Source organism: Stigmatopora nigra, chromosome 6 (assembly GCF_051989575.1).
Source record: "Stigmatopora nigra isolate UIUO_SnigA chromosome 6, RoL_Snig_1.1, whole genome shotgun sequence".
Taxonomy (NCBI): Eukaryota; Metazoa; Chordata; class Actinopteri; order Syngnathiformes; family Syngnathidae; genus Stigmatopora; species Stigmatopora nigra.
The window spans coordinates 11,620,863-11,638,271 of NC_135513.1; the positions used below are offsets into that span (position 1 = coordinate 11,620,863).

The following is a 17,409-nucleotide window of genomic DNA, read 5'->3' on the forward strand; positions in this document are numbered from 1 at the left end:
AACTAATGTGTCAAACAAACATATTTATGGTATGTTGATTAGAGAAAATAAAGGCACTTCTTAAAATGCAACATTATTTTCATTTAATTTTCATGAAAGGGGTTGTTTAAAGTACGGTTCAAATGAGAGAAGGGGTCATTTATCTTGCAGATGTAACAAATTTGTGAAATCAATTGAATGACTAGTTGATATATAAAACTGCACCAATATAAATTCATTTAAAACGGTTTGGTTTGATTGGGATCACTGCTTTGATAACTGAATTCAATTGAAATGTGTCATTCACATTTCACCAAAAATTCTATTGCTTTCATTTTTCATACTGAGTCAAATCTTTATTTGAGCAGAACATTGCACAATACTACCATTTGGCCAATAGGAGTCAGTATGAACACCAAATACACGCTCCACCATGAATGAATAAGACAAAACCAAATGTAAATAATTCAACTAATATCAGAAAAAAAATCACTTTCAGGTCCTGTCCAATAACAAAAGTACAAAAATAGGCACCCCCAAGCCAACATGGAGGGAAAACATTCCCTACAAATCGAAACAGATGACACAACAGAAGAGTTATTTTCGTCAATGAGCGCCCTCCTGTGGTCCAGCCCCGCCCCTCCCGACCTGTCACAACAAACAAACGTCGAGAAAGAGATCCACAAAAGACGGACGCCAAACGCCAAACCGCCCCTGGTCCTGCAGCGATGGCCCACCACGCTAACATCTCAGTAACCGAAAGCCAGTTCCGTTGTCCGATCTGCTTGGACATACTCCGGGACCCGGTGTCCATCCCGTGTGGACACACCTACTGCATGGCGTGTATCAACGGCTACTGGGACCAGGCCGAGCCGCCGGATCACTTCAGCTGCCCACAGTGCCGAGAGGCTTTTAACCCTCGACCGGTGCTCCGACGAAACACGGTGTTAGCCGAAGTTGTGGCCAAACTCAAGCCCAGAGATGGCTTCGGATCGGAGATCTGCCCGTCCGAACATTACCACGGCGTCGCTGGCCAGGTGCCGTGCGACTTTTGCCCACCGGAGAGTAAGTTGACGGCGAGCAAGTCTTGCCTAGTGTGCCTGGCCTCCTTCTGCGAGTCGCATGTGTTGCCTCACCGGGAAGTGGAAACATTGCGGCGGCACAAGCTGGTGGAGGCCGTGGAGTGTCCTGCCGAGCGTCTATGCGGGCAACACCGCCTTGGATTGCAGCCAAGAACCGGGGGAGTCGAACCGGAGGATGGCGTGATGGATTGGACCGGATATTGTCTCCTGTGTGAAGCCGATCAGGAGGAGGTGAACCCCGGGGAGGCTCAAAGAGCCCGGAAACAGGTATATAATAGGGATGTCCCGATACTAACTTTTTTGATTTCTGATCTAATTCGATTTTTCCCAAGATATGTTTTCCGATCCCACGACCATATTTTTAGACCAGTAAAATAATAATAATAATAATTATCGACCACGTATTGATAAGAGATGTAACCCCACTCAGCTGACCTGTTTGGTTTGCCGGTAAAAACACGACAGTACTACAAACTGGATCAAATCCCATGTCCGAATTGTTCGCATTTGGCATCCAGGTTCAGCTTCAGAAGTCCCAGAGGAAAGTTCAGAGCAAAATCCGAAGCTGCCAGCAAGATCTGGAGGAACTCCAGCAGAGTTTGGAGTCACTAAAGGTGCATATTCAGTATCTGAACATTAAACATGGGTTCCAGTCTGATATTCTTGTAATGATATATTCACCCTGTGCATGTCAGGTCTCAGTTTCAGCCATTTTGGAGGACAGCGATGCACTTTTTGCCGACATGGCGATACGACTGGAGAAGACCAAAGCCGAGGTGCGGATGCGTGTGGTGGCTCGTGAGCGAGTTTTGGTCAGTCGAGCTGAGCAAGATGCGGAAACACTGGAAAAAGATCTGGAAGATCTAAGGAGGCGTGACCAGGAGATTGGACAACTTTTGCTTACTGAAGACAACGGACACTTTCTACATGTATGAGCACACAACATGACATAAAACACGAGATATCGGTAAATACATTACTCGTTTCCATGTGCTTGCCGCCCCACAAGGAGGCGCCGCTTCTGTGTCTTCCAATTCCAGCCACAACACGGCCTTTGGTGGCCTCCAACACCCCAGCGGAGTCTTTCAGTGGGGCTAGGAAAGTCCTGGGGAGACTACGGAGCCGCCTGGAGGACGCCTGTCGTGAGGAGCTGGACTCCATTAGCAGAACAGGTATAACTGCTGAATTTTATCATCCAGTCCATCTTATATAATGAAATGCATTTTAAGATAAGCCATTCATTGAAGATGCGTCTTATAGTGCAGAAAATACAGTAGTTAATGCTTGACATCCCATTTGTTGGTGGTCGTTTTTGCTCTTGTAGATTCCGTTAATATGGCTGAGGAAAACGTGAAGCCTCAACATTCCCCTGCACGCTTGCGCCAAGATGAAACTCAGGGTATGTGTTGCATTCTTCTTCACACCACTTGAAGTGTTTTTCAGTAATTGCCTGACTTTTTTCTGTGTCCGCATTTGTAGTGTTTCCCTCGCCATTTTCTCTGCCACCTTTGCCTCTACAGCCAGCTGACCAAAGAATGAGGGATGTCTTCCTCAGGTGTAAGTTCTCCTTTTCTTGAGTTTGGGTTGAGTTTTTTTCTGTGTTTTTAGTTCAAAAATCATTTTGTAAAATCTAAAAATATACTTTAAAAAAGCTCAAATGAACATTCTTTTAGATCTATAAAAAACAGAATATTCAGGGCTGTTAATCCAGATCTGTTAATCCATTTATTCCAAACAGGTTTCTTCTTGTCTGTTCACATCATCTGTGCTTTATTTCAGTTTCCTGCCATCTGTCCTTGGACGAGGACACGGCCCACCCTACCCTGTTTCTGTTTGACGGTGGGCAGGGGGCCCATTGTGGTGAGGAGCTTCAGTCATACCCGACTCACCCCCAGCGCTTCGACTCAGTTGCTCAGGTTTTATGTCGTGAGGGCCAGTTTGGCGATGCCAGTTATTGGGAGGTAGAATGGCGTGGTGGCGGATGGATCGACATTGGCGCTACCTACAAGTAAGATTGCAATATGGCCGAGCATTTTTTTATAAACAATGTATCCTAATTATATTTTCCACCCTTCTGATAGGCGGATTGGACGCAAAGGGGGTGGAAAACCGTGCCTGCTGGGCCGCAACGAGAATTCTTGGAGGCTCCGCTGTACACACGCCGGCTACGCAGCCTGGCACGACAATCGCAAGACCACTGTGGCCGCACCACCATGCCCACGTATCGGGGTCTTCCTAGAGCGCCACAAAGGGGCGCTCTCCTTTTACAGTGTGTCTGACAGCATGGTGCTTCTGCACACATTCAGGTGTCCCTTCTTACAACCCATCTACCCGGCCTTCCGTTTGGACCTGGACTCGACCCTTCGCCTCTGCCCTCAAGAGGTACCCTCATTGGGTTACTGAACAGCAGCTATGATGAATGTCATTCTTATTTTCAAAAATACCATCAACCCCCTGTATGAAAATATCGTTATGATCTTGTATATTTAATTGCAAACCTTTTTGGTTTAATGAATTGAAAAGGAGAAAGCATTGCATCCAGTGCTAAACATAAAACCCTACTCCCATTATTTATATTAGTTCTTAGTTGCTACCAAATATTGTATTTTAAGTGGCCTTTGTTGAATGTACTAGAGTTTAAGAAAGATTATAAAAAGATAAATAACTGACAAGGTAAGGAGAATTTAATACTTGAGATACTGAGATCATATGACCGATATGCCTTTAAACTAAATGAAATGGAACTTATCTTGGAATATGCAACTATTACATTAGCATCTATACATCCACTTCATTACATATTGTATCTCATAAGATTTTAAATAAATAGGACTGTGTAATGTCATAATCAATGGCTTTGTTTTAAAGGCATTAAGTTAAAAAATATTTGATTATTGTGGTTGTAGTTTACAGTGGCATATTGAAAGCCAAAGTTTGCAATTATTAAAACATGCCATAAAGTGCATTAGCTACACTGAACTGCCTTATTGTCATTATGTTTCTCTTAAGTTTGTTGGCTTTTTCAACATTAACATTGACATGACCTAATAAAGAAATCCATCATAAATGCCTTATGTTGATTGATGCTTATTTATTCTAAATTCTTATTAATAGGCCATGTACTTGAACTAGTTTGACTATACACAGTGGAATCTATTTTGTTTTTCTGTAATTTACTGTAGAAAAACATGTATACAATATGATACAATAAAAATTCAAATACAACTCCCTATTTTACATGTATAACTTTAGATCACAAACTAAATCAACTTAAATACTTTTTCAATTCAAACATTCTCTTGTGAGAATTCGATTGTTTTTCTTTCTTTAAAGATTAAGAAAATTAAACCCAAATTCTGCCATAAAAAAAAAACAAAAAAAAATACTTGTGGATCATTGAATAGCCTGTCAAACAAAACGGAGGGTTAACAACAACCATTGAAGGAGTTGCCACGTGACACTCCGAATATAAACACTTGTCACATGACTTTCGGTTTTAGTTTGAGCCAACATGGCGTCGGGCGGCTGGTGGCTGCTTCCCCTCGTATTCCTCCTCTTTAGTGAAACTTCAGTGTGCGCACCAGTCGATCGGCAAGAAAAACAATATGAAGATAAGTGCGGCTATCAGGTATGACGTTTTTTCACACTTTTCATTGATGTCATTGTCTGTTTAAGTCTATAGAGATATGGCAAACAACGTTTACTTGTAGGAAAATAGATTTATAAAATAAAATAAATAAAAAAAACTATATATAATCTGTATTCATATTTTTTTGGCATAATACTAAAATAGTGCACATACACCTAGTTAATAACGGTATTTCATGGGAGATATAAATATATATATATATATATATATATATATATATATATATATATATATATATATATATATATATATATATATATATATATATATATATATATATATATATATATATATATATATATATATATATTCTCATCACATTAAATGGGTGACCTTTCTTTTTAAATTCGATGGAATTAACGAATTAATAATTAATTTAATGTATTGAATAATGGTGGTAGAGATAGGGTAAACAGAGGAGGGCAAAGTCAACATTGACTATCCAATCACAAATGAATGAATGAAAATTTAATCAATCAAAAGGATTCACTGTATTGTTTTTTTTCCCTTTGTGTGTGTGTGTGTGTGTAGTCATGTCACACAACCAAGGCATCTATGCTGAACGTCCACCTGGTTCCCCACACGCATGACGACGTTGGCTGGCTCAAGACTGTGGACCAGTATTACTATGGAGGTCAGAACACACTCCAATACGCCTGTTCAGAGTGAAAAAAATATCCATGTATAAGCCACACTTGAATATAAGTCACAGTCCCAGTTGAACTACAAAAAAAAGACTTATAGTCCGGAAAATACGGTAATCTTTTTCTTGGTTTTCATGCCATCCTTGTCCCTGCATAGACCGTAACGACATCCAGCATGCCGGCGTGCAGTACATCCTGGACTCTGTCGTGGATCAGCTTCTTAAAAATCCTGACCGGAGGTTCATCTACGTGGAAATGGCCTTCTTTTATCGATGGTGGAAGCGCCAGACCTCTGACATGCAGGAGTCGGTCAAGCTGCTCGTCAACCAAGGTACGTGTCTACCTACCATTCCCATGACCATCCCGACCTCTCCAACTACCCCCTGCCTCCCATCTTGCCTCTCCTACCTCCTTCCAGGCCGGCTGGAATTCATCAATGGCGGCTGGTGCATGAGCGACGAAGCCACAACCCACTACAGTGCTGTTATCGACCAGATGACCTTGGGCCTCAGGTTCCTTAACGAGACATTTGGGGCTTGTGGCAGGCCACGAGTGGCTTGGCATATTGACCCTTTTGGACATGCTCGTGAACACGCCTCCATCTTTGCGCAGGTGTACCTCCTCCTGAGCTTCCTTCTGTTTTTTTTTTTCTAGCTGCATTGTCATCAATTGAAAAATGTGCATGGATTAAGGTCTCTATTTGAGCAAAAAGTACATTTCATAAAGTCAATATTGGTCCTTTTGCAGATGGGTTACGACGGCTTTTTCCTCGGGCGGGTGGACTACCAGGACCGGTCCCGGCGGATGATGGCTAAGGAGCAGGAGCTGCTGTGGAGGGCATCTGACAGTCTCCCCCCGCCAGTGGCGGACCTCTTCACTGGTAATGGATCCAATTCGCAGCCCACGCCCCAGATTTTTGCATGTAGTCACAGGCATAATCAATGACTCCCTTGTATTATATGATGAAAAAAAAATTTTAACACCCATGTCTGTCAGGTATTCTTCCCAATGGATACAACCCTCCAATGGACTTCTGCTGGGACCAGTCCTGTGATGACCCACCTATCAAGGACGATCCTGAACTGGAGGACTACAATGTGCATAGCCTGGTTCAACGCTTCCTCAACATCGCAAACAGTCAGGTGTGTTCACAGAAAGTCCTATGCACAAATAGATTTATTTTTTCTCATAAATTTAAGATTATGATGATTCCTCAGGCTCAGGTCTACAAGTCCAATCACATTATCATGACCATGGGCTCAGACTTTCAATATGAAAACGCCAACTTGTGGTATAAGAACCTGGACAAGCTTATCCACTACGTCAATGCCCGGCAGTCTAACGGAAGCCGGGTCAATGTCCTCTACTCCACGCCGTCTTGCTACCTCCAAGAGCTGAACAGGGCCAACTTGTCCTGGTAGGACCCAAAAACTACTCCACAAGTGGCGACAGTGTAAATAAAATCTTTCTGGGTCTCCAACACAGGGCTTTAAAAACAGATGACTTCTTCCCATATGCGGACGACGCCCACAACTTCTGGACAGGCTATTTCAGCAGTCGACCGGCGTTAAAACGCTACGAGAGGCTTAGCAATAGCAACTTGCAGGTGCGTACGCTCACAAGTTTGTAAACTCAAGAAGAAAACCAGAAAAAATGTGCTTTCTTTAGACATGTACGCAGCTGGAAGTTCTGGGTGGCCAAAAGTCTACAATGGGACCCTTTGGGAAAGGCGATAGTCTCACCTTCAGTAAGTTATCATTATTTGATTAGATTGTGTCCAATCTGATGACCGCATTTGTTCCAGAGAAGGCAATGGCAGTAGCTCAGCACCACGATGCTGTGTCCGGCACTGAGAAGCAGCACGTGGCCAATGACTACGCCAGAAGACTTGCTGAGGGTTGGGAACATTGCAAGGTAGTACTCTAAACTAGGGTTGTGTCAATATGTCAAAATTTTGATATCTTGCAATACCAATCATATTACATCTCAAGCAATCCAGAAGTTGCACAGTGATATATTTTCCAACTATACGTATTTGAATAAAAATTCTCAATTGGGTTCCTTTCTGGGAAATATTTTATGCACCCTGATGCTCTAAATGTGAACATTATAAGCTTTCCCACAGTTTTTCTCCTGTTATTTTTTTGCCACACCAATTTTTCCTTAACTAAATGCATTGACTGTTCTTCCCATCTTCAGGTTGTAGTGAGCAACAGTCTCGCTTCTTTGACCGGCTCGACATACAAGCGAGTTTACTGCGACAATCTCAACATCAGCGTCTGTCCAATCACTGAATCAAGCAAAAAGGTCAAAAATCACATTTAAACCATCTATCTAGCTGACAAAAATTCTAATGCCCCACTTTCTTCCACAGTTTTCCGTAAACATCTTCAACCCCCTCGCTCGGCCCATCTCGTGGCCCATCAGGCTTCCGGTCAACGGTTCCAAGTACGCGATATCCGATGCTGACGGCAAGTCTGTGTCCTGCGAGGTGGTGCCGGTATCGCCATCTACACGGGACGTGAGGAGCAATCGTGGCTTTGCTATCAACGAGCTCCTCTTCCATGCCCGAGCCCCCCCATTAGGCTTTACTACCTACTCAGTGTCCCTCCTCCAAGAGGGCACTCCAGTGGCCTCCACGCAAAATGGTGCACCCAAATCCATTGGGAACAAGGTATAGAATCATAGTCAAATCATGGTAAATCCTCCATCACTCTCAGTTTTACTGGATTGTTAAAAAAGTTCCTGTTTTTTGGGGTCACCCTGTATAGTTCTGTTTTTGTCTTGTTGTTTGACTTTGCTGTCTTCATGGCTCCTGACTCATTTCCTTCCCTATGGAGCAGCATCAAGTTTATTAGTCAGGCACCATTTAGTTTAAGACCATAAAAGGAACAGGTGGAAAATTTGGAAATGTGGCTACAAGGTACTACTGCCACTTGCTCAATGTGAAACGAGTACTCCAAATGACCTTAACAATGTTCCCTTTTTCAAGTATCTGATACCTGTGAGATTCTTATAACACCATGCAAGACCAAACAAATTATTTTCTGACCTGTCCAGTATCTACGAGTGATGTTTGACCCGGAGACCGGTCTCCTGAGTGGCTTGGACAACTTGGAGACCAAGCAGAGCATCAGCCTTACACAGAACTTCTACTGGTTAGTCTCCAAAGCTCATCATCAATACTGCAAGATTAATTTATTAATACTATGCATGTGACATCAACACAGGTATAACGCCAGTGACGGCAACAACTTAAAGAGCAACCAGCCCTCAGGGGCTTACATCTTCCGACCCAACTCCTCCACACCGTTTGTCATTAGCAAGATAGCCAAAACCGAGACTATTCAGGTAACAATTGTTTCACATTTGGAAAAAGCCCAAACTAGTTGGATTCAGCAACATTAAATATGACTCTCCTCAGACATCGACGATGCAGGAGGTGAGGCAATGGTTTGCACCTTGGGCCTCTCAAGTGGTTCGTCTTCATACAGACAGTCGTGTCCTGGAACTGGAATGGACTGTGGGCCCAATTCCAATTGAGTATGTTTTCTTCAGATTTAGGCCCATTTTGGTTAAATCCAGTAAACATGGTGTATTTCCTTCTTATGAACAGCGATGACTTGGGGAAAGAGGTTATCACTCGTCTAGACACGGACATCAAGTCAGCAGGAATATTTTACACTGACTCCAATGGGAGAGAAGTTCTTCAGAGGAAGTATGTAGTCAAATTTCAGACAATAATTCTTGTCTTTTACTCTAGAAGTTCTTTTATGCCTATTGTTGGAGGAAAAAACTGATCAAACGATACGCCGCTATCACATTAATACATGTTTTATTTTCCGATTGCAACTAATATTGTTGGATGCCTGCAGGAAAGACTTTCGACCCACTTGGCACCTAAAACAGTCGGAGCCCATTGCTGGGAACTACTACCCCATTAACTCCCGTGCTTTTATCAAGGTTTGGGCTTTAAATTATTAAATTTGATTTAACACCTAAAAGTTCCCAGTCATTGCCCAGCTTTAATGCATTGGTATCTATTGGTTTTCTCAGATCTAAACTCTGTTTTTCCACCAATACTCTTCTTCTACTGTCTATATTTGACGTAGATGCTGATACATATAGATCATTTATCCCACTTTGCATCAAAATGTTCAACATGAGTCTCACATGCATTAAAACTCAGTAATAGGTTTGTATGCATTTTTCTAGGATGACAAAAACCAACTCACAGTGGTAACGGATCGCTCTGTGGGTGGAGGCAGTATCCACAATGGATCTCTGGAGATTATGGTTAGTTTTTAACACATGCATTTATCAATCTGTGAACACACAAACAAGTAAAATTCACATTTAGATGCACATACAACAGAATTGTATGTATGTGAATGAAAATGCACATAAACAAATACACACAGATGAAAACATGTAAACCAACACATACTGGCAGAAATTCATAGGAAAATACAAATATTTAACCACACAAAAACTTTTCCTGTTAAATAACAAACATAATTTAAAAAAATAAACTCTCAAGACAACGTAAAAACATGTAGTATTGCATTTTTGTTACATTCACACCACTAAAAAATACAAAAACTGACAGATAACAAGAACAAAACAAACACAAGCAACATTCAACAAGTGGCAACACAAAAAACCAAACATATAATATGTACGTTCCCCCAACAGCTCCACCGGCGGCTGCTATACGACGACGTCCGCGGGGTGGGCGAACCCCTCAACGAGTCCACCGAGATTTTCCCGGATGGTTTGGTCGTGCGTGGACGCCTTCTGCTCACTCTGGAAAGCCCATTCAGTGCCGCAGACACGCACCGCCTACTCGCTGAGCAGGAAGTACTGCAACCACTATTGACCTTTACTGAGAGTGATCAGCACCCCAATACAATACTGGAGGTAAGAAACACGTGTATTTGGGCCACAAACTGATAAACAACAGGTCCCCTTAAAATGTGCTACTACTTTAGTTCTCAGGTTTACAGTCAACATTACCCACTGCTGTCCACCTGTTGACTTTAAGCCAGTGGGACGACGAACTTGTCTTGCTCAGGCTGGAACATCAGTTCCAGAATGGCGAGAGCAAAACCAATTCGGAGCCAGTCACAGTCAACTTGCAGGTTAGTTATTTACTGGAGCTGACATTATGAATGTATTTACTCAGCAGTTATCTTTGGGTACTTTGGATTCCAAATTTCAATTTGGTTTCACACAGAAGCTGTTTTCCACCCTGGATGTGGTGGGGATCTCTGAACTTAATCTCTCAGCCAATCAGTGGAAGCAAGAGATGGAGCGTTTTAAATGGATGCTGCAGAAAGGTATGATGTACTGTCACTTGGATTTCTTGTTTAACATGTTTTTCGCCTTACTATTATTTTCTAGTTTTTTTTTTTTCATCACATTGTAATAGTTGTGTAAAACATACACTTCATATTCCAATATATAATCTGTCATCACAGTATTTGGCCATTTGAAGTGCACTTATTTACTTTTCTTTGTACATTTTAGTGGCATTTTTTCAAATATCAAATTATTTTAGTATTTTTTTCAAATATTTTGCCTTATTTTCAATGCCATTTTAAACAGACAACTTCTAAGATCCCAAACTCAGTTGTTAAGTGAGTTTTTTTTATACTTCTAAAAATGTGTTTGTTTTTCCCTGCAGGGGAAAAAGTACCAGTGAAAACATTTAAAGACCCCTCCACATGGGAGATAAGCCTGCACCCGATGGAAATCCGAACCTTCTTGCTCAGAGTCAAACACCGATAGCCAATTGTAGTCTGAGGAAAGGTGGCAGCAGTTTTTCTTTGCAATTCTTGAGCCTTCAAAATGGGCAAAAAGCCCATCTGGACACTGAAAGGAAAGCATGAGCTACCATATTCCTCCTAATCTGATGACTGATTTTATATTCATTTTATGATCATGTTTTTGACTAAAGAATAAACGCCAATCATTTTTAATGCTCAGTTGTCAAACAAATTACACTTTAGGCTACAGAACACTCTTGAATGAAATTGTTTAGTTAGGGGATATACAGCATATTCACTAGAACACCCGCACAATGAAATTAACCGAAAATATTCTAGTGTAATTCAAATCAATGAGTTCTTAAAAAAAAAAAAAGGAATCAGTACTTCTGTATTTTAATCCAACTTCAGAAAAACTACCTTTTGAATGGCATTTTTGTATACTGACCGGTGTAAATACAGTTTTTGAAATCTTTCTAAATGTTAGCTTTGAGAGTTTTAATGTATACAAAAACACAAACACTAAAACAATGTCAACTAATATGTCGGGTTTATTGATCTGTTTCAGCAGTCAAAGATCATATGTCCCCGCAAAAATAAATGTTTGTTTGATAATGAACTGTTCTTTTGATAACCGATTTAAAATAACTAAAAAAATAAAATAAAATAAACAAGTTATTCCATTTTTTCTTCAGCGGTCTATTCAGGTACATGAGAGTATGAGCATTCTTCACCATGTGTGCAATTGCCCTGGAATAAAAAAAAAATCAAAGTGAATTCATTTAATAATTTCAGATAACGTTTCAAACCAAATGAACCTATGGCATACATTATGAATACTTTGCAAAATATACCTGTTTGAACTTCTTGCAAGGTAATTCTTTGAGCTCTGATGAGTGTGTGATCTGGTTCTTGCGCTTGTTTTGGTTCTTCATCCGTTTCTGCTGCAGGTTGTCAGCAATCCCGCCGCTATTGGGTCGCATAAAAAGCCATCAAATTCATGTTAATGATTATTTGCTAAAAACAACATTGATCCCTTTGTTAAATATCTAGTCATGGCATATCTTTATTACCCAGCTTTAGCTCTGGCTTTAGGTCCCCAAAAAGCATGCGGGTTCTCCTGGAAGCGAGTCAGGTGGCGCTGCCGGGATTTAGGATTGGCATCGTCTCGGACGGTGAAACAAGCTTCGAAGCTTGAAATGAAGAGACAGTGATTAAAATGGCCGAAGTGCTACCCAGTTGGTGCCGTTTCTCACCTGGGTTCAGTGGACAGAATCTTAAATGCGGGTGTCATCTCTGATAGTTTCTCCCGTTTTACAGGGTTGCTCTTCTCCTGCAAGAAGAACACAAGTAACAATAGTAAAATAAATGTCAATTTTCTATCTGCCAACATATTGGGAAAATTTACCAAGAATGCAAAATACAGTATTTTACTTGCAATGCTTCAAAACAGGTGAATTCCTTAATTGGGTTTGAGTATGGTTAAAAATAAGTTAGTTGATTGTTTTCCCATGACTCAGATAAAGGAATAATTACTTCTCAGAGTGGAAAATGCACAAATATGTTAGATAAAGATAGAAAATGTGCTTTGGCTAAATAAAAGGTTAAAAAACAATGAACTGGAAAGCTGAGTACCCAACATCGCATGATATCCCAGATGGTGGCAGGCGGCGCATCTGTCTTTATGGCATTTTTACAGGCGTGTGAAAGAGAAACTCTGTGACCCGCATGCAACAGAGCAGACCTGAAAACAATATAAAATTTGGTCAATAAGGCGGATGCTGTTACCAAATTTTGAGCAAAATTTAATGAACTTGAAAGGGTATGTGATGCCAATTAAATGGCTAGCTAATTATCAACATTGACTTTGTTTTACTCCTCGAGGAAATGTATTGAAAGCTAGGGCATACTTTTACATATTCACCTAATTCTCCCTCCTAACATCACATAATAGCATTTCTTTACAGGCTTTTTTTAATGTGATGCTGCATTTGTGTACCTGAACTGAAGCAGGGGTGGCGTGTTGCAGTGTATAGTGCTGCTCAGATTGTCAACAGTGTAGTAAAGAGGTGTGTCCTCCAGTTCCTGCGCAACAGAAATTATATAAAGTCTCACATGAACAGACAGTTGGCATATGTTCAAAAAATTAATAAAAACTTACCTCAGTCACCATGCTTAGTACCCCCTCAATTCGCTTGGATGTCCCAAAACGAGTCGGGTTGCCAGATATTGCTGAAAGAACCTTCTGCACAAATGACTGGTCGTGGATAGATTCTCCCCATATTGGACCGGCAAGCTGGGTAGAAGGCACAAAGACACAAAATAAAGCATCATAATGTGTCGGTATTGGCGTTGGTGGTATTTGATGCATGAGGCTGGTTTTATACGCTATATAAGATGCCATTTGGAATTAAAAACAATGGTTTGATGACAAGTTAGGACACTTGCAACTGTGAAATAAATGGAATGTAGTTAATACAAGAAGTGCCCTGAGGTATGTAGATAAAAGCAGTCATATAGAAAAGAAACATGTCTTAACTGATGTTTGAATGAAAGTGTTCTATTAAATGAATGTAATGCCTTACATATGGAACTTTTGCTATTAATGTTTCCCAGTACAAGTCATGTTTTTTTTTAATTATACATTGGAATAATACAATGTGTTTACCTGATGTCTTTGTCCACAGTGCTCACATGTTGTTCCCACCGGTGGTCCAGTTGCTGGAGAGTACTTCATACTGAAACGGATAAATAACACTTAGCCACAGAATGACAAGATCAAGTCCAAAGAATCCACGTCTCACTGTTTTCCATTGTTAGTCCTCCTGCCCATTTTCTGTAAGTGGAAAGACCCACAGCCAACGCAGTTGTAGACTAAAGACTGTTTGCTGCAAAACAAAAGTTCCATTTTAACTCAGTCTGTTTAAGCGTTATCCTGATTTTTAACTATACTTTTTCAGTAATGTCACATAAAATGATGTGATAGGCCAAACATTTACATACCTGGCTGAGTTCTTGACAATGGCCTGACCTGTGAAGACACGAACAAACACTCGAATGTAGAAGTCCACGCTGACGGACAAGAGCGGCTGAATGTAACGCTGGTACACGTTAGCTCGCTGGTCCAGACTGTGCAGAATGATGCGCAGAGCCTGTAGATAACAAAATGGAAAACCAAAACAGTATATTTTATGCAAAAAAAAACATAAAATCAACATTTTTCATTACAATTCGGGAGTCTATTTGAACATTTTATTATTATTAAGCTCTATGCATGCTTCCTTGCAAAAATCAGGTAGTAGGATAAACTATATGAATTAAATATTGAGCGTAAAAACTCACAATTTTTTTTAAGTGACTCACCTGCTCGTGACAGTACTTTGTTTTGATGGAAACTGACCCATATTTGCTGTAACACGTCTCTCCGCTGTTACCGGCTAGCACTGCCATATCAGTGCAGGTGATGCACAACAGGCCTGAGAGGCAAACATATATTATTATACAGTCATTTACTGTTATTTTGAAGTCAAACAAAAGACTACACCTACCCCCTTCATTGACAGACTGCACTGCAGCATCCAAGAATGCAGAAGGGCTACCATAGGGATCCAGATCAATGACATCATAGCGATCTTTCTTCCCTCGCATCTCGTACATTAACAGGCTGTATACAACAAATAAAAATACATACAGTTTGCCTTTTCTTCATGGTCCAAAATACATATAAAAAGACATTCAAATGTCTGCTTGCAATGATGCATTATTTTTGCTGGCTACAAAAAGTAACTGAGCCAAGCAATTAAGGTCACTCCTAAATTGAGGTGTATTGCAAAGTCACAATCCTCCTAAGTAAATTCATATAAATAAAAATGGTGGATCATGGAATAAGTCGTCTTACCTAGCGTCCTTGCAGCTAGCTTGGAGAATCTCACCCACATTGTTGTATTCTGCGTTTCTGGCTATAAGGGCAGCAGCTTTGTGGGAGAAGTCATTGGCTGTGACTCTTCTAAGGCCGGGCACTTCCAATGCAAAACGCACAGAGCGCAGACCGGATGCCGCCAAACCCTCCAGCACGGAAAGACCACGCTGCCATCATAAAATGGCAGAGATTCATACACAGTAAGAGCAAATTAGTTAAAATCTCAATCTCAAATTCAATTCCCAAATTATCATGGCAAAGATTATGCAAGTTAGGTCTGGGAGAGTCATTATTTGGGGAAGTTATTATTCAAATGATCTATTATTGGATGTGTACAATGATATAGCCAATTGTAGTATGATTTAATAGGATGTATTTAATATTTGCACCAGATAGTGATGACAACAGAGGGACTTCACTATGGTTACCTCGCATTTTTCCCCTGCCACTGCCGTGCAAACTGCTTCTTCCTCAATGTTAGTCTTCTCGTTATGCAGGTCAGATTCGCTGGTATCATCTGGCAATGTCACCAGCACTTGCTCCTTCTCACCAGGAACCAGAACTTTTATGCCACGCTGAGCCAATACTTCTCTGGAGTACTCTGTGATCACTGCACATCTGAGGAAAGAGAACACATGCATTCTCTTAGACATTTATTACAAAAAAATATATACTGCCATATACACTAATTGAACTCACGTTAAATCTCTATTAAACTCCTGAACCGGGTTGTAAAACACCTCATTGGCACTGGGGAACAAGATGGTGGCTTTACCCTCCTTTACTACAGTCTCCCCAGGCAGAAGTCCAACAGGAGGAGACTCATCCTGGACCACATCTGGCTTCGTGATGGCAACATCGGGGTCCTTAGAGGTATTTTTCGGGATTTCCATTGCGAAACCCACACGCCACAGACGGGTTGCAGGGGGCGGATATAGTCGGGCTAAGGAGACAATGCGTGGGAATAGCTCGGCAGCCTGCACCAGCATGAAGATACAACCTGGGGGTAAAAAAGAGAATAAATAAAAAGTGATATAACTACGGTAAAAGCAATAGAAAAGGTTACATTTACTAAGTTGTCAAAAATCTGATTGGTCGGCATATTTGCAATGACCTGCAGTTTTGATTAGGTTGAACACAATTATTTTAATCTAATATCACAATACGGGATTGGAGATTTGTATGATTGTGGTGAAATCATCACATAGTTCAAACTGTGAGAAAACAATTGGGTTACATTAAAAACAAGGACATGGAAAAACATGAATTGAAAATAAATGTATCCTCTTCATGAATAACATTCATATGCACGATTGCATTCATTTTTTGATGGAACGATACCACTTGCAATTAAGTGTCTAAAAACATTGCACAAAGCATTCCTAACGTAAAAAGAATACAGAATTAGTAAATCCAATTTACATTCAAAATGTTTTATCAAGAAAATGCATTCCTCATAATAGCTCATCGCTGCTGTAAACGACTCCAAATACATCTCACCTTTTAGTCTCCTATTACTGACACTTTTGTCGTTGATCTGAACTGAAAATGGATGATATTTTTATCTGTTTTGCCTACTTGGAACAGCAGAGATTACCGCTCTCACGTTAGCGATAGGGCGCTGCCATGTTAGTAGGCTGGTCTACGGATGCTCACGAGTCAGAAGCGCATCTCCTCCCGAAAAATCACGTTGACGTCTGGGTAACAATGTACCGTGAGGATACGCCCCCTCACCGCTCTCCTCTTCCCGGGTCCACCTCTTCTCTACCCCGGCCTACTTTCAGTTTGAGGAGCCTGGAAAACGCATTAGCCTGCTCACACGAATGATCTAATTTCCTCAATTCCACCATGGTGAATAACTCAACACACTGGGGTAAAATAGAATAAATATTGACTGTAATCTGAGTTGAAGGGGAGGCCATAATAAGAAAAAATGTCATCTATAACTGATTGCCAATGATAGTCTTTAATGACACTCAGTCAGTGAATAAAATTACTGTACAAAGGTTAAGGTTTTTCCTACGTGTACAGATAGTGTCCGGCACAACGCTGCAGCAGGTTTGGTGATAGTTTTAGTTTAGTTTGCTTTGGTGGTCTTAAATCAAGAAAACTGCATGATTCTCATCTCATTTGCAACATCTTCCCATACCCTGACAACATCTCTTGATTGGGGACAATTGCATTTCCTCTCACAACATCCAAAACAGTATACTCCAAATTATAATCTATAGCTTGACTTGTCCATGAATGTCATTCAAGTCCCTTTCTTGTCTGGCAGTCTGATCGATGATTCTGTCATCTGTCTCCAACCTGGGAAGCACCGCTTCTCCTGTACAGTATAATGCCCCCCAGCCACGCCCCCCACCCC

The 17,409-nt window shown here is 40.9% G+C and overlaps 3 protein-coding genes across 3 annotated transcripts; 2 read left to right on the forward strand and 1 right to left on the reverse strand.

Annotated features, from left to right (window-relative positions):
* The first annotated feature begins 591 nt into the window (after window positions 1-591).
* Window positions 592-4,128, forward strand: LOC144198596 (E3 ubiquitin/ISG15 ligase TRIM25-like). The gene is made up of 8 exons (XM_077719705.1): window positions 592-1,328; window positions 1,580-1,675; window positions 1,757-1,990; window positions 2,071-2,233; window positions 2,386-2,460; window positions 2,541-2,618; window positions 2,841-3,069; window positions 3,143-4,128. Exons 1-8 carry the CDS (start codon window positions 708-710, stop codon window positions 3,462-3,464), a joined length of 1,818 nt encoding a protein of 605 aa, XP_077575831.1. The 5' UTR covers window positions 592-707; the 3' UTR covers window positions 3,465-4,128.
* Window positions 4,129-4,559: 431 nt separating this feature from the next.
* On the forward strand, window positions 4,560-11,470 carry man2b1 (mannosidase, alpha, class 2B, member 1). The gene is made up of 22 exons (XM_077719782.1): window positions 4,560-4,689; window positions 5,242-5,344; window positions 5,512-5,685; window positions 5,773-5,966; window positions 6,102-6,234; window positions 6,351-6,496; window positions 6,572-6,771; window positions 6,840-6,960; window positions 7,023-7,101; window positions 7,159-7,268; window positions 7,554-7,661; window positions 7,729-8,028; window positions 8,415-8,512; window positions 8,585-8,705; window positions 8,779-8,897; window positions 8,971-9,072; window positions 9,230-9,317; window positions 9,570-9,650; window positions 10,050-10,274; window positions 10,346-10,495; window positions 10,591-10,693; window positions 11,041-11,470. The coding sequence occupies exons 1-22, from the start codon at window positions 4,573-4,575 to the stop codon at window positions 11,142-11,144; spliced, it is 2,976 nt and encodes a 991-aa protein (XP_077575908.1). The 5' UTR covers window positions 4,560-4,572; the 3' UTR covers window positions 11,145-11,470.
* Window positions 11,471-11,655: 185 nt separating this feature from the next.
* Window positions 11,656-17,372, reverse strand: trmt1 (tRNA methyltransferase 1). The gene is made up of 16 exons (XM_077719266.1): window positions 16,542-17,372; window positions 15,741-16,041; window positions 15,470-15,659; window positions 15,021-15,208; window positions 14,671-14,786; window positions 14,486-14,598; window positions 14,126-14,274; window positions 13,927-14,010; window positions 13,791-13,860; window positions 13,284-13,418; window positions 13,122-13,207; window positions 12,758-12,866; window positions 12,379-12,455; window positions 12,196-12,315; window positions 11,977-12,091; window positions 11,656-11,872 (listed from the first exon to the last, which is right to left on the reverse strand). The coding sequence occupies exons 2-16, from the start codon at window positions 16,028-16,030 to the stop codon at window positions 11,822-11,824; spliced, it is 1,893 nt and encodes a 630-aa protein (XP_077575392.1). The 5' UTR covers window positions 16,031-16,041; window positions 16,542-17,372; the 3' UTR covers window positions 11,656-11,821.
* Between the last annotated feature and the right edge of the window lie 37 nt (window positions 17,373-17,409).